General features: G+C 38.2%; 1 protein-coding gene across 2 annotated transcripts in view; it reads right to left on the bottom strand.

The window, feature by feature from the left end:
• Positions 1-25,194, bottom strand: part of PCDH11X (protocadherin 11 X-linked) — a 509,983-nt gene that overhangs the window by 247,830 nt on the left and 236,959 nt on the right. The window contains exon 5 of one of the 2 annotated variants that reach the window (XM_032982731.2): positions 16,326-16,397. The exons of the other annotated variant lie outside the window; for it this stretch is intronic. Within the exon in view, the coding sequence (XP_032838622.1) occupies positions 16,326-16,397 (72 nt within the window). The remainder of the gene's footprint in view (positions 1-16,325; positions 16,398-25,194) is intronic. 2 annotated transcript variants of the gene reach the window in all.

The following is a 25,194-nucleotide window of genomic DNA, read 5'->3' as shown; positions in this document are numbered from 1 at the left end:
TTTTAAATTAAAGATTTTACCAGTAAAACAAGTCCTTAAGATTTCACAATTCCCTTAGTTTAAAGAATGTAGGCTAAAAGTTTTGGAGGAACTTAAGGAATTTTTAGACTTCAAGTTGTCTTTGCCTTCCAGGAATGTTTGAGTCTCCCTACTCTTTTGCATACCCAAACTCATCATAAAAAGAAAAGCTAATGTTGACTTCTTGAACAAAGATTAGCATAAGAAAACAAAATTTCATCAGCAAGGCAACTAACAGAAGAAAAAAGAATTCAAATGAACACAAAATCCATGGAAAAGTTTTAAACTAAAGAATTTCTAAGTAGTCTTGTAAATTATTTTAGGTTCCATTCAATACACAGGGATTGTAAATATTTCTGGGTAACACACATTAACACCTTCAGGAAAGGATATCTGGATACCCAGCAGATACACTTCCCATGCCATGAGGTGCTCTCCTGGGCCACCTCCCCACTGGCCGCTCTTCCTGCTCAGCGCTTTGCAGTGGCCTTTTTTAACTACAGCTTTACTAACATGCTGAAGATAAAATCTTAACAGCATATGTTTCTCACTTTTGTTATCTTCTCCTGTCAAAAGCAACTTGTCATTGTCCTGACTTGATCTTTCTTATGACACTGAGGAATTTGTCACCGACCTCCAAAAAAAGTAGGGATCTGCATATTTGCTGCGGGAGCATTTAAAGCTCTCTTCAGACAAAAATAACTTGAATCTATATAAATTGTTCCACTCTCATATGTCTTCTTTAAGGATAATATGACATAAAATGGGCTATTACCTCTCTTAGGAGAGAGGCAATATGATGACAGAGGCAAATGATACCTGCATTTCTGCACCTCCTTACTAACTTTACCAGTATCTACAATTAAACTGGAAAATCCTTAAAACCACAACTAGCATTTGAAAAATTCCTTCTACCTCACACCGCAACATTTCTTACTTATTCCTTACTTATTTCTAAGGAAAAGTACCACATGCACAGCATCAGTGCCATTTATTCATTTGGCCTTAATTTCCTCGTAAAGCCCACCACAGACATATGATGTCACCTATAAGAAACACACCATAAAATTTATTTTGTCTAGGCTTAATTAGCAGTTATACATTTAGTTCCTTCTACTGCACAGAGAAGCCTTGCCTGCTCTGTAGTAATGCCTAGAAGTCAGTAATAGGCCATATAACATACAATATTACCTTTTGCTTTCTGTTCCAATAGCTTACGGCAGCTATGGAAGATTGATCACTTCCAGTATGTTTTTATTTGGAGGCAATTTCTTCTTTGTATTAGGAAACTGTCGCTAACTCTAAGGCAAGCACCCCGACAGAAGAACATTCAGAAGAATACTACAATAATGATTTAAGCAAGCACTTTTTACACCCACCCACCCTTCCTCCATAAAAGCTGTCCAGAAGATCAGAACAGGCTTAGAAGTGACCAAAGGCAGTTTCCCTTCCAGATCCTACACCTGCTGTTTTGTTCGGTACAATGCAGCCACAAGAGTGTGTGTCAAAAGCTTAGATGTTATATGTGCCATGACACCCCAATGCTCTACCTCAGAGGAAAACCAGCAAGAGGACACAAATTACAAGGGAGATTAAATCATCTTTTTGAAAAATTCACCAACAGTAGGAGTAGACACATCAGGTTTTTGTTCTTTGTTTTAGTGTTTCTTCCTTGTAGATAGATAAAGTGAAACCTTTAAATTATGACTACTGTTCATCACTTAGTAACCCTCAGTTTATTCCAGCATTGACTGGCATAAAAAGAAGTGCATTTCCTAGGCATTGATAAGAGAAGAGGACAGCATGCTCTCACAGTTAAATTTGGTTACCAGCTGCCTTTCATTCTTCCAGCGAGTGCTGATCATTAGTCCTCAGCCCTCAGAAAGTGGCAGAACTACCAAATAACACAGTCAGATCAATGCATAAGGAAACATGTAACTGAAGCCCCGTGTCTCCACACTGTTAACATACCCTGTCTATTCTCCCTATTTTCTATATAAATTTAAACAATTCAAACCTTATAGTCTAAAACATATTGGGGAAGTAGAAATCAATGGAAGCTTTGTTATTTTAAGAAAGCAATTCCAAAGAATCTGAAATATTGTCTCCTTAAGACTTCAGTTTGCATTTTCATGTAATTGTGTGGCAAATTCTTTGACTACAGAAGAAAAACAAATGAAGGAGCTGTGTGGATTTTTTGTGCAATGTTCCCCATAGAATAAAATGAATCACAGTACTTGACTTCCGCTTTGCATAAACAGTACAGGTCATTATTTAACTTTCAAAAAAAAAAAAAAAAGATTTTTATTGTTACAGAATCTAAACTCTTTCTGAACTCTGCAGTTCTGCCAGGTGGATAGACTGTAATGATCAAGATCTCAAGGTCAGAAATATAAAGAACCAAGTAAAACAGTAATTTCACACTGTGTAACAGTCTCTGAGAATGCTGGCCCCTGACATACAATGCCATGAAAGAAAACAACGAAACTTTCGTTTTTGATTTAAGGAGTGTAAGTTTACTCAAAGGTGCTTTACTATCCCCAAAAGTTTTAGAGCAGTATAACCAGACTTTCTCACTTGTCAACATTTAATAGCCTACACCCCAATGATTGATTTTGTTCAACTGGATTTTTTTTTCTCTGCAACTCATGTATTTAGCTTTTAGCTGCAGCAAGTTGACAACGCATCTATCATAGCTAAACAACCTTATTCAGAAGCATTTATTTTCTGCGGCTATGTTTGTTTGGTCTTCTGCTATACATATTGTGTTCTGTATGTTCACATACCAACACAGGTTTACATCGTGTCTGTCTGCAATATCACATAAGCTGTTTTGTACCTCCTCTTCATTCTGCATCTCTCTGTTTATCATCACGGCTGTCACCTCTGTCTTCTAAAGGAGCTTGGTTTACTTGGAGAATGAAGATCACTGAGTAAGGACCAGTATAAGTGTTTTGGTAGTTATTAAAAACCATTTAAAATATTCCTATGCTCACCTCATTTAAAAATATGATCTCTCAAGACACTATTTAAGTGGAATGGGAATTTTCCTATCCAAAAAGGTGGTAGTTATACTTCCTAACAGTTTAAATGATGCCCTCCAATAATTCTGATAACCGAGTGCAATTGATATACACTATTTTAAATGTACAGTGTCGGTCATATTCCTATGTTTCTAAAGCAAAGTGATATCAATGAAAAAAAGTTATATAGCACAGCTATAGATAAAACTTATCCCTGAAGACCTAAAGTATGCTTCCATGGAGGGTGAAGTAATTCAGCAAAATACACAGCACGAGTTACCTGCAATCCCTTAAACTAATACAGAAGTCACAGGGCTTCATGAAGCTATGGGACTGACTTTTAAAAGAAAATAAATAATAATAGTGGGATCTACTCTGAGCTTCACCTATCTCAGAGTGTGGAGATACAAAAGAGGGAGTTAAAGACTGTGTAGGAACAGAGCAGAAGCAGGGCGGAGGGGAACCTTCTGACAGCAATCTTTCTGCTTCAGGAAAACTGCACTAGGCAATGTTTTTAACATGTTTCTTAAAAGCGAAGCCCCACCTCCTCTGTAGGAAAATAATTGGGAACTGTCTTTCATCTCACTGTTGTTTGGTAGTTTGGTGAGGGCAGGAGCAATATACAAATTACTTGAGAAACAGCTGAATTAAATCATGCCTGTTTGCAAAAACTAAAATCTGTGAGGGTCTGAGTACTGTTTTGTAAAGTATCAGTAATGGATTTGTAGTCCACAGAATAAACAAGTAAACTAATATTTGAGGAGTATGTGAGCAGCAACTATTTCATATGTAGGAAAAGACTTCTTCAATAACTGCCCATCTCACAGCTATTTCCCAGCTCCTTCTATCAGCTCTCTCTAGGTAGTCCTAGCATGCAGATTTATTCCTTATAAATATTGGTTTATGTTCTGAGGGCCAAAAATCCTTTTTTTTTTTTTTGTTTGTTGTTGTTTGTTTGTTTTTGTTTCATTCAGAAAAAGTGCAATAAAAAACTTGATAGAGAAGTTGCCTGAACAGAGTGCAACTGTCAGGCACGACTGGTTTACTTTACAATAGCTAGCAAGAGAGATTCATTCCTTCTAAGGGGAGAACAGCATTTTTCCATTAAGTGAACTCTTGTATAATACAGCAGCATATCTCTGCTTCTTAGAGTCTACGCAACACTTGCTATCCATGTTTCCAACTGAGTTGTTTACTTTCTCTCAAATCCTCAACTTGGCAGAGCTTGTGAACAGACTGCCACTCTGCCAAGCACAGTTCCACAAATATGAAAGAAAGAAGCAATTCTGAAGGAAGCACATCTGAAAGAAGTAAGATAAAATAGTGATGGCACGATTATTTTTATTTTACCAAGTTGCTGTAAAACTGCCAAGCCCAGAAGCCTTCCATTTTAGCTGTGTTCTGAAAAAGAAATAAAGCAAGCTAGTCCCTCTCACTGCTTCTCTTTTAAAAAAAAAGTTCAGATACTTCTAAGTCACAACACTTGTAAATCCTGGAATACAGAGAATGAAATACATCATAAAGCATCATTGCTTTTACTTAGACAAAGATCTGTGTGTTAGACATATATATGAAAGCAGTTAAAGAAAAAATGATCAGAGTTCAAAAGCACCACAAGCCTTGTTCTCACTGAGACCTGCCTGCTCTGTCCCATCACCTCACAGGCAGGCTGCTGAACAGGAAAATAAAACTGGTGGATGTAAATCGTAAGAATCCACTGTGGACAGCAAAGGTTTTATGGACCTTGAGAAACGATCCTTAATGTTCAAAACAAAATCTGGTAGGAGAAAACTGTAACATGCATGCGACAGATGATCACTGTGAAGACCAGGATTTTCTATAGGGAAAAGTGGAAGAAAAGAACAAGTAAAAGCCAATGAAATACATGAGCATGGTCAAACAACTTTATTGTTCATCTTTGATTATAAAGACTGTGCTTCTTTTCAGAAAATAAAAAAAACTCACAAAATTTTCTAAAGGCCTTAAGTAATAGCATTGTCAAAACAAAACAAGCCACCAGTTTTAGACCACAGGTTTTTTCCACAAAAGAATGAGATACAAAATCATAAGCAATACTTCTGTATTTTGACTTATTTGTATAAAGTTAGCAAACAGAAGAAGAACCAGGTTTACTGTATACATTTCTGTCAGTATGCTTACACTGATCACAGGCATGGCCCACCACTGACATACCTGATAAAATGACCCTTTGGTCTGTGGAAGGCTGGCTAAGCAATGACACGTGTGAAGTGAGACATAGCAAAACTTATAAAAAGACTGAATCCATTTTAAAAGCTTTCTGTACTGCATGCTGATCCATCAATACTGGTTATTATCTTGATGAAAAGCCATCACAAGCCAACATTGGTATAAGATGTACATCCCAGCTGCAGGACAGACAACATGTTCCTTACACTCCCCACTCTACCTGGTCAGTGCTGCTTCAGGGTCAACCTGGGGTTTTTTACCAGTAAACCAAGGAACTGGATGCACATATTCCACAGCCTGGTTGCACAGAAATACCTGGATAACTGTTCAAGACCCTCCAGCAAACATATGCTCTGTATCAAACACACAGAATAAAGTAGATGGTATTTTATCATGTCATCTGAAAACATTGACCCAAGAACTACAGCAATATGGAGAGTAAAAATGTAAGTATACAATATGACCAGATAAACAACCCAGTAATAAAAATATCCCCATATTGTAAATACTTAGGGAATTGTTAGCACTTCAGATTAGGACAATACTGCCCTGAATACCTTGAACTGTAAAAATGAGCACCTAGAGCTAACCTTCGCCATTGCAATGACTGTTTGTGGGCACCTTGGGGGAGGAATTTTCCACAAGTGGTGGCAACTTGACTATTAAACATCAATCTGCCCAACAGTGAAGAGGTATTTACAATAAAATCCTAAGGGACAACAGTAGCACAAAGAGAGGGCATGACAAAACATGAAGTGCAATTTCTCCCATGGTTCATAGTTTACACCATCCACATTGCACCCACATAGTGAAATTCATCACATTACAAAGTACTGTGCTACTGGTGAAAATCTAAGGATTTAAAAACAAAGCAGTAGAATATGCATCTTTTCAGGGATGATGAATTATACTACAAACACCAACCACTGTCCCAGGGTTTGCAGTATTAATTCCTTTCTGGGTCTGAGCTACTTCTAATCTCTGTTAGAGTTAGAAAAACAGCATAATGCACAACAAATATTTTTACTATCTTTATATGGTATTTGGAAAAGCATAGAGGCATTTCAAAACAAAGTAAAAATGCAGAGTTTTGACCATCATTTTCCAAACTACAGTCTTGGTCAGCAGCACCAACATCTACTATCTGAAACCTGGCATTCTTTTCTAATGGCATTTTCCCTAATTTAACTTCATAAATACACAGATCAATTAGAATCAGTTTGTAAAATCTGTATTCATAACATCATGGAAGAATGTTGTAGAAGCCTTCCAAGTGAAGAAGTTCATACATAGGAAGAATAATATATACCAAAAAAAACTTACTTTCATCATCAGAGTTAATTGCTAAACAAAAATATTTTAATTTCTAAAAGAAGACAAATACTATATTATACAAATCTACTTTAAGCATCTTTGGAGTTAGCACATACACTGTGTTGTTTATCCGTGTCCTTCAGTCACAAGCAGGCAGCCTGCAGGCTGGATACACCATTTCAGCAACAATTGATTCCAGGCCACCATCTTTTCAATACCCCCTGTAATTTGACTCCAACTGTTACAAAAACTGATGCTGCTGGAAGGTGACGGAGCAGGCTCAGTCAGATGGACAGAAGTGGCTTGGAATCATATGGCTAGAAAATCAGCAAGTGCTCCTGCTTTGCAGGAATATGAGATGGGAGAACATGCGGCACAGAAGGAAGAGATCTGGAAGAATGTCTTATTTGTTGAACTAATTCTGAGAGCACACACTTGCCTCCCTACACATTGCACAGACACTTGGATGTAGCTCAGGGGGCACATGCAATGGAGCGGCGTGGCCAGGCTGCACTCTGTCACTCCCAGCTCAGCATCAGAATCTGCAGTCAAAAGCTATCAGAAAACCTCCATATCTATTTTATTTTATTTTATTTTTTATCCCCTCCCTATTTTGCAATGCCTTTTAAATAAAGATAACCCACAATATCTTAACAAGAAGTACTGTGCAGCTTTGCTTGCCAGCGAGCCTGGGGGGCGCGGCCCGAGGAGCGGGCAGTGCCCGTCCCCAGGGCCAGCGCTGCCCCGGGCTGGAGGAGCGCAGCGCGGGCACCCTCAGCGGCCCAGCAGCGCCTGCCCCCCCCGAGCGGGCACCGGGCTCTTTGCAGTAACATGCACGCTGTAAACGCTGAATATAATGCGATCATCTTCCCTTATATGCCTCGTTATTTATTGGATTCTTTCTCAAAGGCAGATGGAGAACAGTGGTGTTAATCTCATTTGGGTTCTGAATGGATACATAATATCCATTACCATGTAGCCATTGGAGCACCAAGTTGGAGAGTATCTGCTTTGTATGCACTAATTTGCAGCCAAAAAATTAATCAGCCCATAAAATATCCTTTAAGAAAAACAACTGGCTTCGTAGATCAGAAACTAACCGAGAGGGTAAGTGACCTGGCAACAGCAAGCCAGAGCCACCATCTCCGCTACGGATACACAACAATAATCATACAATTTAACAGACTGGTGAAATACCTCTTTTCAGTTAACCAAGCTCAGTCAAAAGCTATTTTCAGCATTGAAGATATATGAACTATGGTTTGGTTAGTGTGTACTGGGGGTCCTAATAGCATTTGTGAATAGTTTGTCCCCCTTACCTGAAAGCTAACACTGGATTTCAGTCTTCTTCTATCACGATCAATAGTAAAACATTCAGCATAACAGATTCGTGACCAGGATGGACATCTCCAGGTGAACAGCTCACACGATGTGACAAGACCTTATGGTAGTGTCTGTGTTTGCTATCCAGGAAGATAAAATTTGTGTCGCTAATCAATCAGGAGGAAAGACATAATGTTTTTACTAAGCGTTGTAAAAGTTTATAGTAAAAAAACCTCATCCAATCACAACTAAACATGCCATCATTAAACAAAAACACCACCAACAAGAAAAAGGGGTTAAAAGTTTCCTAAAAATGTAATGTGGGAAAGAAAAACCTCAGGAGATTAACAGACAGTGGAAAGCCCAACAACTCTAAAAGCTTTCCCTCTTAACACTCACTCTTCATGCAAAGGTTCACACTGAAGCCAGTTTGAGGCTTCAAACACAACACCAGAAAGCTTTTATTACATTCTTGTTTTCCTAAAAGCTTTTCAGACCACTCCCCTTACTCTGAGATGCAGAAATATATCTACTGGCTGCAGAAGTGAAGAGGATGGATCTGTTCCCATGCACAGCTCCCACCCAACATTACAGCTAACTGCTTTGTGAGTGACAGCAAACTGGACACTGGAAAAATGGACACCTCAGTGAATCACACCTCGTTTATGGTTTCTGTTTTAAGATTTATGCATGTTGAGCATAGCTCAGAAAAAGTAAGTTACAGTCCAATGCAACTTAATGATATTGATAGTTGGTGCTTTCTCCTAAATAATGAGGACGTCTCTGCTTTCTCACCACATGTGGTGATGGCAGAATAAATACCATGGGGAGGAAAGCCATTCTGAGCATCTCCATAGATAACTAAGCACCTCAAAGATCTCATCTACATTTTCTGAAAGCAGGCCCGTGGTGATTTACGTAGACATTGACAAGGCTTTCCATATCTCACAAGATGAAGGAGTAGCTGTCTACCTGCCCTTTTTAAACAATGTCATCGGATATTTCACTACTGAGTACCTCATCTCCTCCAACTCAGCATATGGTAATGGAGAATAAATCAACTGCCCGCGTTGAGCAGTACAGCTCCCTCCTGCAGCTCCAGTACGATGCGCACTGACAGGAGCCTTTCTGGGGTTACCTGTTTTCATGCACACTGGGTTGAATTCCCAGGTGACTCTCTACAGCTGAGCTTGCCACTTCTGTTACCAATTCCTTCCTCATTTACATCACTGTTCAGGTCCATAACAACAATGCTTATATATCAGAGGCAAGAGGAAGGAAAAGATTTAACACTGTGAGCCAAAGAAATTAGACAGACAACAACGCTGTCATGGTGGTCAAAAAAGGAAAAGATCTTCTTCAAAGTCTTGGTGAATGACTTAGAAAAGATTTAAATATTTCAAGGTAGTAAGCACCTGAAACCTTTGTTATCCTGCAATTTTCCACTCAGCAGCTTTGACATTTGGGTTCTGAAACTACATGGAACAATCTGACAGAGATGAGCGTGCAAGTGCCTGTCCTCAGAGATACCGCCCCCCAAAGCAACTGGCTTTCTGCTTCTGTACAGCTAAACGCCTGAAAATATACTGAGTACACTGTATGGAAACTGTAGAGTTCTCATTTATTTTAATTAACTCATAAGAGATCTGTAGCTTAGCTTAAATTGAGAGTTTTTATTCATAGAATCATGAGCTGGTCTGGAAAACAGACAGATAAACTTAAATGAAATGGGAATTTTTTTCTGCCTTTGTAATGGTCTCCCCTGCTGAAATCAATAGTAAATTCAGTGCTCACAACTCTGCTTTTTTTTTCTTATTTTCTCTGAGTGACTTTTCAGCTACATCAGCTACTAACTTCCAATGCTCATAAGCTATGGCAAAACAAGATCTTGAAAAAAATATGTATTTATATATATATGTATAAAATTATAGCCTGTCAAACGTACCAAAATCTTACTAGATCAATACAAATAGAGTTCTCCCTGTTGGTCAGGTTATTTAAGCAACCCTGTTCCACTGCAGAATAAGTCTCTATTTAGACTATAACGATATTTTTCATTTGCAAACATCTCTTCATTAAACTTCACTTTTTAAATTTACAGTTGAATACTCCCAGTGGCCTAATACAACCACAACATATGCTGATATACTGGTTTATATATGGCATATTGGTATTCTTCTATTCCATATTGAATGGAACAATCAGGAAAAATGATCGCTAGACAGGAAATGGTTAATGCCCACTTCCAATTAATACTTTGCTTTTCCATGAAGTTACCTTCCAGAACTGTACCCTGATTTATGGATACATTATTTGTACAGAATGTCAGGAATACCTTACAGATTATAACCTAGAAACAGGGCTAAAATGAATTAGTGTTTCTATCTGTGAGAAGCCAGGTTTGTACCTTTCAGCAGCCAGGTACAGTACTAGCTGCTGCTGGAAAGTTTAAATGTTTATGAGGGTATACACCATAATAATTTTCAAAGTGCAAAAAGTAGCATGTTTTTCCTCTTCTTTCTTAATAAAATACTATTTCACTCCTGCTAGTACTCAAATCAGACCAAAAAAACTGTCTGCCTCCAGTTGGCTTATGGCTGATGAAGGCTCAATTTTGAGAAACAAAGTATCAGGTTTTAAGATCAGAGTGTTCAAAACCAGTTCAGATATTTATGTAGGCAATTCTAATTGCTTTTAGAACCCCCACACCTTCTACTCTGATCCAGATTTTTTTTTTTTTTTAATTTACTAAGTCTTTTGTGCTAGAACTCAGGATTACAACTGAAGTTCCATTAAATAAGAAATACACTTGAGAGATACGTAAATTTATTAAGGCACCAAACAAAATGGGAATATTTTGAACACATAGATTCTAAATACTAAATATAAACAGGGTATAACTAGACTGTGTATATCTATTTAGGTGATGGGTTTGTATCTAAGCTGAAGAGACCAAGTCAGAAATAAAGTTTTACTTTCATTCTGACTTTCACTGATTTTGAATCCTAAAGGCTGAAGCTGTGAGGTAAGTAAACAGAGCACACCAGGAATTAATGAAAAATAATTCAGTTCCCATGAACTGTGGGAACAAAATATGAACAGAATTCTTATTAGTTTCTTCTCTTCAAATATTTGACCACAGTTGTTAATATTTCTTCCCAAAGTAAAACACCCTGTTCATAATTTAAAAAAAGAAAACTGTTTTTCTTTTGACAGCTTTTTAAAACAAGATAAAAACAAAAGCCATACTGCAATACATCTCACTGGTCAGTAAAATTGGGGTCTAATCTAAGTGACTCAAGCCATATGTATCAGAAGCATAGCAGTGAACGTGGCTAGATTATACTTATCCCTGGCAGCTCCTCGCTGTGTGCAGGAGGCAGACTGGCTCCATCCCTCCCCAGCACGGCAGGTGAGGGGAACAAGGTGAATCGCCAACTCACCTAACAAGACATCTCTGTCAGAGGGTGTTTGGAGACTTCTCTCCAGAAGTCTCTGGTTTTGCATATTGAAGGTGAAAGAGTGGCTGCAGATTAGGGTACAAAACTGATGAAAAGAACAAAAAGTACTGCACGTGGTTCTGCCTGCAGTTGCCGGGCATTTAGAGGGAATGAGAATTACATGACTTGATTTACTTTACAAAAACTGATTAGTAAAACCCCCTGTGGATTTCTTAACTATACTGTGGAGGGATATAAGATTAGTGTAGCAATTCCCATCATCAAACGTATTTACTGTTAAAATATTGGATTAGTGATGTTGTTATCCACTGTTCCAAGATTATAAAGTGATTCTTTAAAATTCAGCAGAAAAATACTACACTCTATCATTTGTAATTAGATTTCAGTCTCAGTGTTTTTGCCTTTCCACAAAAAGTAATTCTGCTTTAAAAAAATCCGAAAACAACAACAAAAAACAAAACAAAACAAAAAAAAAAAAAAAAACCAACAAAAAAAAAAGGACTGTGCTCTGCACACAAAGAGAAAATAAAACTATAGATGCAAAATAGGAAACAAATTATTTGCCTCTTCTGCTTTTGAGAGATAAATGGTTTCACATGGTCTGTATCTTATTGCTCCTGCTTGTCTTGCTCATTGTTGTGGCAATGCACCACCATTACCACCTGGTGTAACAAAGTCATGTTGGTGCAAGACATTGCTTATTTTCAAGACACACATGAATGTGCACTACCTGAGCCTGACAAATCTTAGACATTGGATATTTAACCCTCAGAGAGAACTTCGAGGAGAACTATAAAGCTTAAGGGTCAAGATTGTCTGGATTTCCAGTCACAACATGGACTGTGAAGGAGGAATAGCACAAGGAAAAGGGAAAAATTACTGTGTTCATTAGAGTAATTATGCTACATTTAGGCCATGAAAAATAATGCAACTGTACCCTGGCTTTTTAGCCATTATCTTAAGTGAGTGAGAACACTTGGAGTTTTTACAATTAATAAACAAATAAAAAGCTACAGCACTAATAACACCACCTTCTCACATTTTATCCTGCCAAACACCTCTAGAAATCACAGTATGCAGTATTTCAGATAGACATATAATAGGAAGTGATTAAAAGAAATTTTAAATTGGAAATACTCTGCAACTGAAGAGTCTGAATTTTGCTGTATCTGCCATGCTGGTAAACCTCATTATTTGCCACTACTGCAGTTTTAAGCTATATAACCTTAATCATTGTTCTTTTTCCTTACTTTGGTAAATCCTTATTCTCTTTCTAGATTTATCATCCTAGAAATTTGGAAGAATAAAGCAATTTGTTTCTGAATCAGAATCATCATAAACACTATTATTTCATGTCTCTACCACATAAAATTCAGAATTTAAAATAGTGTCAGCAACTTCAAAAATTTTAAACAATCACATATTACTATGATTTTAAATTGTCCTGTTTCTGACCACAAAACTAGAGGTTATAATGTCATTTATCAGCTAAATGTTTAATTATGCAAAGCAGCAAAAAACAGAACCACAGAAATACATAGTATTTAGCATTTAAATAAAGCTTCTAAACCAATGACAGGTCTATTTGGGCAACTACCACCACACATGTTCCTTATCTGCAAAGGTCTTGTCCCAAACTTATCGGAACAAGTCTACCATACTTTATTTTCCAGGCAGTAACATCAGTTTCCATTCACTGAGTTTGCAGAAAAAGATACAAAAACCAGGAAGTTAAGATGCATGGCCATGAAAAGGAATTCCTATGTTGCCAATGTCTTATTGCTCTAGGAACTTATTAAATCACAGCCAAAAAACCAAAACCATAAAACCAAGAACAGAAACCTCACCACAGAATAAGAAATGAGCCTGACAAAGCACTACAGTTGTTCTTTTTTTGTGTAATTGAATAGTTCAGTTTCAAAATTTCCAGCTACCTGGCTGCTTCTAAGATGAAACCCTGAACAAATAAGGCAATCGAGAGCCACGACAGCATAGGCAACATAAAGCCTTTCCTCCCTCTGCACAAAAAGCACCATTTCTTGTTTCCCCCAGCCTATAACCTCTGTGTGAAATTGCCCGACCGCTAACAGGTCCCAGCTTCTCACCTCATGCTATCAGGGGCCAGATGTGGTACTTTCTGCTTCACTGACTCCTTGGCCCTGCACACTGAAACTGTGCTCACAGCTATTTCATTCACTCTGTTGATAAAACATATCCCACAGCAGCTCTCAACATTGAATGGCAGTAAGTAGCCTAAGAAAATGTAATGATTTTTTCTTCTTATTATTAGGTAGACAAAAGTAGCGAGTCTCTCCCTTTGGGGGTGGGGGCAGGATCGAAATTATTTCATGTAAATAACACCTTTTTGTAAATAGGAGTTGGTGTTATTCACGGTTCATTCTGGTGGCTTTTAAATATATTTTTCCTCCTTTTAGAGTTGGGAACCATTTGCTTTATGAGCACCATTTGGATCATTTGCCTGTTGCTCATAAAATAGACAAAGCTTTTATCCATGCCATGAATTTTTACTCACTTTATACAAAATATCTAAGGAGGGATTTGCAGGGGCCAGAATCACATCTATGAAAGAATTAACAGCTAATTTAATTTTCTGTTACAATAATGGTTCCAGCAGTTTTTGATTTTGTTGATTACATTTCTTCTCTCCATGAAATAAAAAAGCTTACAGGTGTTAGCTTCTTTGTACATATTCTTTTAAAAGGCAGATTTCTTCTACCCCAAAATTAATAGAAATGTCAAAAACATTTCCAATGTTTTGGTCCATGTAGTTACTAAATAAAGCAGCAGTAAATGCAGCTTTCAGAAGTGATCAGATAACACGGTGACAGTCTGTATACTCAGGAAGAACACTGATTCTCATCAGCACTGGAACAGTCCAACAGAATATTTCTTTGACAGTGCTGCTGGCAACAGTCACACAAACCACCACTTGCAAGAGCTCACCTCTGACACCCACGTTCATGCACCAGGGCTCCCCTAAATGATGATCACCGCATCAAGCTGCTTCAATGCCTCCTCTCACAACTCAGAAGCCAAAATTCTCTCTTCTGTGCCAACAAACCAAAGCCCAGCCCTAACTCCAAGCTCTTTACCTGCCTGCTCTGCAACACATGCTGTAGGCAAGGAAACAGGAGGAGCCTGTCAGCCCCCCCTTAATGATTCATCAGCTGGTTAGCAGTAACTGCTGGAACCAAACACTTTGCTCAACAGTTTTGTTCCTGCACATAAGGAGTTATTGTCTATTAGTAACTATGGACCACAGCAAGTTGCTGTGGTCCTGCACATAAACATTATTGATTGCAGACACAGATCAATGCATGCTTAACTATTGTGATTAGCAGCTGCCTGGGTAGAGGTGTTTGGAGGTTTGGTCATGCAGTCACTGGAAACAGTCAGGGCACACGCTGCACCTGTGAGCCTTTTATTTAGGAAGGAAGATCCTGTGTTTTGAAGAGTAACAGTTGAGGGTTTTCCCTACAACACAAGGCTTTCATGTTTACAAATAACTCTTCTTTCTGTATGTAAAGGTACACAAACATAAATACCACATATCTGTGACTAGAGTGCAGAATTTACCATTTAAGAGCTACTATATTTTAATCAGCTGTATAGATTGTACCATGAAAGCCTGCACAGTTAGCACTTCAACTTATGAAAAAAAAAAAAAAAACAAAAAACAAAAGCACTCAAGCATGAACAAAGGTAGCAGTAAAAGAGATACTGAGTTTTTTTAATTTCTGCTTCTAAATTCCTACACTGTATTTGCCACATGCTTTTGGAGTAAACATGACTAGATCAAGACTAAATTCTAGGATTTCATAGATGTAGTTTGTAAAAACTAGAGACTAAATAGGAGAATATTTGTTTGGACAGAGCGCTTACAACCTGAAAATACCAGGCAGAGCCTACTTAGACTACAGACACATTATAATTACAGATCAGGGGTTGCTACCTCTGCCTGGTTCTCTCCATCTTTGCCAAGAAACTCTCAACTTGGGCATTACAGCTATAGATTCACTGCTGCCTTTAGCAACAGGTGAATCCTGCAAAGCAGAGGTAAGTGTTTCTGTCAGGAAAAGGCACTTTGCCATATGAATTTCAGATGTGGTAGCTGCTAAAGGAAAAATGCCCCCACATCCACACGAAGCAGCAATCTTCCCCTGGGAATTTGAGGAAGCAGCCTGATTCTCCAGGTTGTTCTTCCCATCACACTACTTCATCTCCATCCCAAGCCAGCACATCCTCTTGTACAGCCCCAAGCCTTGTCCCTGGAACAGCAACATCCAGTTTCACCTACACTGTGAACCAGCTCTTTCCTTCCCTCCCATCACCTTCGAAGCCAAAGATTTCAATGTGCAGTACAGTACACTGATACACAGGCAATAAACAGCAAAAATGGCTCTGAACTCCTAAACGTAAGAAATTTATAACTGATTTGTTCAAGTAAGTACACAACTGCAAGGCCAAAACATCCAAAACCACTTTGTGTTAAGGAAGATTGCGCATTAATATCCCTATTTCTTTATCTCTTTCTGCATGATTAAGTATTGCTTCATTTTTGATTAAATCCTTAGGATGTAAAAGGTTGATCTTTCAAACCTTCCTCTCAAAATAACAAACTTCCACAAACTTTATTTCTACACAAGGAGATGCTCATAGTTTCTTGATACACCATTCAGAAAGCAGTTTTGTTGTGTAAAGTCCTGCAAAGTTTAAGTACATAAGGAACACAAACTGAAGGCAAGACAATCCTGTGATTTCTCCCTTAGAATAAATCTGAGACTTCAACTAAAAGGACACTACTGATAGTCTGGGCAGCCAAACATCAAAACAAGTATTTTTGACATACGATGCCGAGAACCACAGAGCTACCTCTTGCAGCATTTCTTCAGAGCCCCATATTAATTCTAATAAGATTTACGGAAAACACATTATCAGAAAAGTTGTTCCAGCCTACCTGTGGCTGAGTCCAAGGCTCCAAGGTTGTTTCTTTCAAAGGAGTTTGTGGCCTTCCCATTTCTTTTGTGTGCTTTTAGGAGAGAAAAGTATGCATCAGTTATATGTCTAAACAGCATTCAGCATTATTTTCCCTTGAGGGAATAAAAGAGTCAGGTACAAAATTCATACAAAATAATGGTGACATATCACAACTGCATACATTTGGAGTAGACTGTAGGTCTGGTATTTTTGCAGCTAAGTAATTTGATTTTTATAGAGTTGCTTTAACTTTCAAGGTGTGAGGGTACACACCTTCATCTGTGTGTACAGATGAAAAAACTCAGACAAAAATATGAAATGATTTGCCAACAGAGTAAGGTTCAGGAGCAGAATTTCAGAGGGAACTCAACTCAGTGGGCACCCTAAAAGAACAATATACACTGCAGCAGAACTAATTTAAAATAGGTGAATTAAAAGAAATACTATAGGAAATTTTTTTAAGGTCTGCATCAACTGTCTCCTCAATTTTCCACTACCTTGGAATATTTCAAGATTGACCACTCCAAATCAAAAGTCCGCATAATCAAATAGATTAAAGTAGTCTTCAAAGAAGTAGACTTGCTGACCCTTCACACTTCCTTTTTTTTTAATATTACCAAAGCATCCTGCAATTACTTGTTAACGTCTGTAATTGCTTTGCTTCAATAATAAATATGTAATGCTTTTGAGCACTGGGACTGAGCACTGAATAAGATGTTGGTTCCTTTTAATTTTCTACATATGCATCTCCCAGGAAAGGAACTTTACACATTGTTGCAACAATACAGACAAGTCTCTCAGATTTTCTTTCTCCCTAAATTCTTTCTGTCATAAAATGGAAACTGACACTCACAAAAAAGGTCCTCTGTTGAATCACACCACCGAAGTAGTGCCAGGATTCTCCTCCTCCTGAAATACATCTCTAATGTATTACCCTTTGGATACAGCCTTTGACAATATGTAAGAAAAACAGCATCTGATCCAGGTCTCACATCAGAGTGATCTAAATGCCCATGGAGACTGCAAGGACTGACAAAGAGAGGATAAGATACGCCATTGAATTTTCTGTCATATATAGTAAAATATGGCCACTTAAAAGGAAATTTTTTTAAATGCAGAATTTGTGGGCAGCTTCAGCTAGCATGGAGCATTCACAGGGCTCATTTCAAAAAACCACCTTATTAAATGGCAATTTTGTTTTGGCAGGTTGGATTGCCTGTAATAATAGATTACAGGCAATCATTTTTACCATTTTTGTTATATTTTGGGGTAGCAACGGAACATGATTCATTCTTGAAATAGAACAATAAGTGCATTTCAAAGGAAAAAAGAAATAACCACAGATTTAGTGAATGCTAAACAGAGTTAAAATGAATGCATCTGGAAAGGTAAGGTTGTGTTTTTCATATGTTCAAAAGCAAATGTATTCCACCTTATAATCTTTCTTTAAATGTAATAATCAAGCATCAAAGGGACACAAACACATAATGAAAATTATTAAACATATCAATTGTGGTGCCAAGATACCATAATAATTCCATATGGGATAACCTGCCAGGAACTGACATTTAAAAAATCACACTATTTCTCAAGAAATAGTTTTCCTTGGAATTTCGCATCAGTTTTTTATACATTTGTTCAGTCCTATTTTAGAGCAGACAGAAAAATGAAGAAGTGAGTGTGTGAGTATAGGAAGGGATGCAAAAGTACCTTTAGGTGAGACAATACTTAAAATGTTTAAGTAACACCTGAAAAGCATGATCTAAATCTTAGATATGGCTTAATGAAGACTCAACCACCTCTTAATGCTGAATTTCTTATAGACTAGCACCTTGTGTTCTTCATTTACTTCCTACTGTTTCCACTACTCAGCACCCAGAGACCCTTTCACCCCTCCAAAGACAAGCGTCAGAAAGTAGTAACAAAACACAGAAAGAGTGAAAATAGAGCAGATTCTGGGGTAACTACTAGTCAGTCAGCAGCCTGCATCCTGGAGCAGGACAGAAGAAATAAAAAACCAAGCAGTAACTGCTTTCAGCCCCTCCAGGCTTTCCGCACACAGTACACATCTTTCTAGCTCTCATTCCATTTTTACAATGCCGTTTCAGAAATAAAGGACTTGAGCTCGAGAAGTTAAGGGCCCTAACACACAGCACAGATCTGGCTTGCCACGGTGAACCTGGAAGTGTTGCATTGTCACTTCTCAGTGTAGAAAAACATCTTGTACGTGAGCTTTGACTACACACAAGATAGCTTACAATGAACCAGCACTTGTACCACTAACTAGCAGCACATCTGGTGCAGCTTCCAACCCAGCATGCTGCAGAACTCAAACTGTTCTGAATTCCTGTTCTGAACTACCTGCTACTATAGCGATTGTGCTTCTAGTACACCAGCTCCCTACTTACCACTTGCTGAGATATACACACATTCTTAATGGATCACATAAGCAGCACTTATTCACGAGTTCTCTTTTCTCTTTCTTAAAGAAGAAGAATGTGGTAATGAGAGACAATCCTCCCGGGAGCTTCTTTCTTCCAGCACAGATAAAAAACCTCTTACTAAAAGTGGGAAGTTTTCAGAAGCCTTTATCCCCCCATTTTGCTTGGAGCATCTTCCCACAGCCTTCTGCAGCTTCTACAATTCCTCTAAAGAAACAATAGAATATGCCCACAGTCTTTTGTTTATGTTCCCTCCACTTCCTCAATTTAACATTTAAGTTTCACACATAGAAGAAAATTGTACTCATAATGAGATAAAGATGGAATGATTTCAGCCTGGATATTACATTATGGTTTCAGCAGTGCCATTAAAGCTCCCTTAGCTCTTGTGCACGCACTGATTACAACTTCTCTAGCAGGCAGGCTTGACTTCGGGAATAAATTAGGTTCTTTTCATGTTTGATGAACCACCCGTCACTTCTGTTACAGCCAACTACCGTCCCACAAGCACAGGGTGTATCCGGACAATTGATTCAGTTCCTACCATTCATCCAATGTCTTCTGAGATCTCCTCCCGCCGCCGGAGTTGAGGGATACTCATTTTGCTCTAAATCATTACCTGACACCCTGTACTGCTGCCCTGGTACAGGCACTGAGGAAGGCAAAAAAAGACAGGAAACCACCTAAGGTCTTGCTGGTTGTAAAAGTTTCCTTTATCTCAGTAACCCCTCTTGCCTAGTGGGAAACACAATACTGTCAGCTGTTCCTCAAGGCCTGGCAATCCTGTCTATTCACAGCAAGTCCAGTTTTCAGGTATTTTCAGTATGAAAGAAGTTTTAGTTTGCTGACTCTTCATATAGCTGGTCACATCAGTCTTCCACATGACCACCTAGAAATTATCCTGATCAATTATGTTAGCAATCAATAAATCCCAGCATAACGTCCGGGTAGTAAAAAGATTGTGCAGAAAATACTTTGCTGATATTTGGGATTTTCTGTCTAGTTTTAACAGCAAAAGAAAGTTTAATACTTAATCAAGGTAGTTATTAAATCTTTTTTTAGGGAAAAATTAAATTCATCATGAATATTTCCTATTATTTATTAGGAACAATAAGTTAACAAACATATAATTACCTATGACAGCTCGACAGGTAATATTCAGGCTTATAAAATCTACTAGAGAAAATAAATTGTAAAATATCTTTTAAAAGTTAATAAAGTCATCCTTTTAAGTCAGATCTCATTTTTATCTTTAAGATGCCTCACTGGTGGTCCCCACTCTGAAATATGAGGGGGAAATCTCTTGTGCACCTGAGATAGTTCAAACCAATCTTACAACAACCCCTCGTGCACAGAAGATCTCCCTTCTGACGGCATCCTTCCCCTGTGCTACTCGGCTCCTGGTGTCCGTAGAGGTTAGGCTGATCTGTACAAGACAGATTTGCTCCACCTGTTTTCTCCATCGGACTCCGCGCCGCTCCGCCGGCCCTGCAGCACCAGAACAGCTCGCTCTGCCTAGGCCCTGCCCTGCCCCGCGCAGCTCCGGCGGGCGGGGTGCAGGTGACGAGGCAGAGGGATGCCCGCTCCGGCGATGCTGCCCTCGGCCTCCCGCCGAGCTCTCCCTTTGCCTCTCCCTGGGCACGGTGCCTCGCCCAGCGGCGGGAAGCTGCCCGGCTCCCCGCGGGGCAGGAGGCCGGCAGCCGCCCGCCCTCGGCCTCCGCCGAGCCCAGCCCGAGCCGGCCGCAGGCCTGCTGCGCCCCGCCGCTGCCTACGGCCGGGACTCCTGCGCCGCCAGGCAGCCACCCCTAGTGCTAAATACGTGCTCTGAAACTGTGGGAAAAGTCCTTCCCTTTTTGCTGGAGAGAAGCTAAATTATGTTCAATTGGTTGGCCTCAGCTTTGTGAGCTAGGGTTTTAAAATAATCATAAAAACCTCTAGTAACGTGAACCATGGATATGACTAACTTTTCAATGACTGTCACTTTTCCAGCCTGCAAAGGGAATTTGTTCCGGCCCTCAAAATTTTTATTCTAATACTAACTACTGGATCTGTTCAGCTAGGTGTCATCTCCTTTTCATTCCACTTCCCTATTGACGTTTTTTTGCTTTTCTTCAAGGTAAATCTAGATTTATGAGAATTAAAAAGAAAATAAAAAGTTATAACATGACAATTTTGGTTTATGTATTTTGATTTCTGGAAAAGCCCTAAAATTATCTAGACAGATACTACCTCCAATAATTCTAATGGTTATTGATTGCTGTGAGAAGCAAAAGCAGACTGAAATTCAAAGATAACACAATGCATTTTTCTCTGGTGCCTTGCAAAATTGCTACAGCAGCATTAAGATTGTCTGACTCAAAGTGTTCCACTCCTGCACTTTACAGAAAAGAAAAAAGAGTGCATTACAAAATTGTCTTTCAAGATGAAATCCTGTGTGGCTTGAAGTGAGATTTAGGAAACAAACAGCAAAGGACATTTTGTAAGTAGTATATTAGCTATGTTACACTATTGAAGTCTGGTTGGGATTGCACAGTTTTATTTGGGGCAGCTTTTGTCTTTTCTAGTTATGTTTAAAGTATATGGCCAAAAGCTACATTTTAGACAGGAACTGCAGACCTTACTATTTTTCTGTCCCACATTATAATCAGGAAATCATGTATACTAATTTCACTGTCCAGGCAGAACATCTTTATTATTACACTGAGACAGAGAAATACTGTGATCCCGAGAGGGAGATTGTCTCCATTAACAATGTCTCCTTCTTGCCTCTAAGTTGATTTCAGGTAATTGGATTTCTGCAGTCCTCTCCTTCAGCCTCCAAAGAGGCTTCATGTGAAAGGTGAACAGAAGGGTTAATTTAAATGAAGAAAGTATAATTTTATGTAACAGATTGCTAGAACAAATTATTTTGTTCCACATTTCCAAGCTTTATATAAATATGAAAATAAATCTGTATGACAGATAAGTATATGGGAAAGCCATAGGACAGCTGAAATCAAGATGTTAGCAAGGATTCATACAGGAGGGCTGTTGCTTTGTGTTCGAGAAATACATTAGGTCTGCCTTTTGCCAATGAAGAAAAATACAATTTGGAACTCACAGATAAAACCCCCTTTATGGAGGTATCAGCGAGGAACCCACAGTCTAGAGTGCTGAAATGTGACTTAGGAACGATGGGAACAAACAGCTTTCCACACCAAAAAGCAACCTGGAATCACCAGACACAACTTCTACACTGTTTTGGCTGTAACAACTGCGGCTCCATTTCTGAAAGTATCAAAATGCCTTGTGATGTTGCTATACATTCTCCCAGTGATTCCTTGGCCTCAAAAGCCACAATTTAACCCAGCAAGTCTCTAATGGTTCTGCCAACAGGCAGCTTTTATCTTGCAATTACCTCTTCAAAGATGCAATAAATCACCTACTGCATATCCAGCCAGCCAGCAATTATAAGGGCATGATTTCCAGAGGTGCAGCACACCCCCAGGCTCCATCACTTACAGCTGTTACACTATTCCTGTAGAAAAATCAGCCCTTCGCTTACTTATTTTCTTCTTTTGTTCCAATATATCTATGAGCAAAGAGGGTGTCTGTCAGGAGACAGAAGAATGGAAGATAAAAGCAGGGTGTGGGGTGGGGGTTGAATGACTACAGCATACTGAGAAAGCTCAGAGGTTTAACAAAGCCTGACATGAGATTTGCCAGATGGTTCTGTACCAGATTGTAAAACTTTAAACTAATCTTCATTTAAGAGTTTTAAGGGCTGTATCCCTCTTATAAAGCCTCTTGCTCTTTTGCCTGGTTGATTCCGGTAAATTATAGATCAGACTTTAGAAAACTGCTTCCATGAACAGCGGCTCCTTAAATCTCAGCTAAACTAAGCAAGAAGATTACATGTTATTATGATGTAGCACAGCAGGATTTTTGTACAGCAAACATAATGATGTAGAGAAGGATAAAACTATCATTCTGTGCAAGGAGGTCATCCATAGAAGAACAATGTTTTTTATACAGCTAGGAAATCCATACATACATTGTGAATCTTCACATGGCAAATTCTTTTTCTTAATGTCTCTGTAAAAAAATCCAACCGTAAGCAAAACCCAAATCTGTATTTCAGGATTCAATGATCAAGCATCCTACAGGAAAGGAGATGTCATTTGGGATAAATCATTCCAAATATTACTAGAAAAAGTATCTATTTCAAGGTCAAATTTAGGGTAAATGCATCCTTTTGGTTTAATGCAAGGAGAAAGGATTTCCTCTGAATCCCCAGTGAAATGTCTGATACTTGTATGTAGCATTAAAAATTTAAATGCTTACTAATCTTACAAGTGCATATATATACTTTTAATTGAAACTCAAATACAGTTAACATGGAAAAGCACAAAGTAAAGTCAGTATACTAAGGTGTAGAAATTCTTTCCACCTGCTGTCACTATTTGTAATCTTACATGGTATCTTCACAGTTGAAATTAGTAGTAGAGAAAATGTATAGCATTCAGACACAAAATGAAGACAAAGTTTCAGTGGGAACAACGGAGAATAAAACCAAGCGCTCGGTAACTAGCAGTAGCAAAATTTAAAAAATCAAGAGACTGAGACGACCAAGTTCAGAGACTTGATATAGTAATTTGATACGAAAACTGTGGCCTATCAATCTTTTGAACAGGTGATACAAATGTTTAAGCCTTCAGCTTTGAGTCAGCAGCCTATTGCATTTGCTCTAATTTTCTTTTTCTCTACATGATTCTGTATGCAATGTAGTAATGTCAAATGGCCTCCTCCTTCTCTCTCTTTTTAATTGAAACATTATTTCCTGCACATGAAAGCTTTTGACTTGAAAGCAATCAGGTGTGATATTCACAGCTCTGGTCTTTTCAAAATGTCATGCACAGGAATTATATGGATTTATCCTAAAGCTCTCTGTAAGAATATCAGCATTTTGGAACGCCTAAAAAAATGCCTATCTATGAAAATATGCTGTTGAATACTTACTTGCTCAACTGATTTTATTACATGTAAGTAACAATCAGATATTGTGTTACATTTCTGTTTTATCTTTCACATCATTGCTAACATACTTCAGATTCCCAAATTTCAGAAATGACAGAAAGCTCTTAATCAATGGATAGTTAAATTCTTTCTGATATAAGAAGAGGCATTCCCACAAATGCAGACAATCCTAAAAGAGCAAAATTGCTTTAAAATTTGATAAACACAGAACTTTTTTTCTTTAGTTTGTATATGTAAAAATCTTAGTGGTAATAGCTGATAAAATACGCTCACACTACATGTTCTGACTTGAAAGTATTTACATATATAAAACTAATGTGACATTATATGCTAAGGTATTCTTACATCAAGTGAAAGGGGAAAAAAGAACATCATATCAAACAACTTGTTTTAGTTGCCTGAGCTCTACTTAGCTTTTAAAGAATGAATATAAATGTACACAAATCCATTTTGTGACTCAGATATAAAGCATCATGTTAAAAATGTAGTACATGGTAGCAAAACTACAAATTTTTATATTCCTGCATATTTTCTTCGGAGTTGTTAAAATTCACATTTCTTGTTATATCCCTTCATAAAAACAGTTTCTCTTTCTGTAGGTTATTCAGGAAAAATAGCATAGCCTCTGCCAGTATCCACCTTGTCCAAAAGTTTTTTTTTTCTACGGCTTGTCATCTTCTTTCTCTATGGTGTGACTAAGTTACACTTTATAGAAATCCAGCTTCTTATAATGAACATTTGCAATTTAAATTGCTCTTTCTCTCCGAACATTAAGTCTGAATTGGATAAAGATGTTAAAAGCTAATGCTTCCTAAGTTTTTTACTTTACTAATCAAGCAAACTAAAATTACATTATCGGAGTCGGCCAGGTGTAGCATGAACCTGGCTGGTGGAGAAAGACCTGAACAGGAATCTCACTGAGATTATAGCCAGGAGAGAATGGCTGACAAAGCCCTATACTTTAAGCTTTGAAGTGTGGCACAACTAAGGAAAATGTGCCACCTTAAATTAGATTTTTCCAGAAAGTTGATAAATAGGCTTACTTATAAAGAGCAGCAAGACTAATCTGCAATTCTCCTGACATTAGAGACAACATGATCTATAGGAGCATTGTTGGATCATCAGCTCTTTTCATTTGATGTCACCCTATTTATATTCCTTATCCCCAGCTGTTACTATTTGTCTTATAAAGTATGTTTGATTTTTCTAGTGCATATTGTAGTTCTTAGTATATGAGGTAAAATAAAAAGTCAGATTGTTCTTCAGGTGGCAAGAGTATGTCCAGAACAGACACTTATGCCATAAATAATCCCTCAGGAGATAACAAAGTATGCTTGGAAATAACTTTTTTTTCTTATCAAGTCTCAAAGTAAATTATTCAGCATTTATCCT

Source organism: Tyto alba, unplaced genomic scaffold, assembly GCF_018691265.1.
Source record: "Tyto alba isolate M040663 unplaced genomic scaffold, T.alba_DEE_v4.0 Super-Scaffold_5, whole genome shotgun sequence".
Taxonomy (NCBI): Eukaryota; Metazoa; Chordata; class Aves; order Strigiformes; family Tytonidae; genus Tyto; species Tyto alba.
This window is presented reverse-complemented; position numbering and strand designations above follow the sequence as displayed.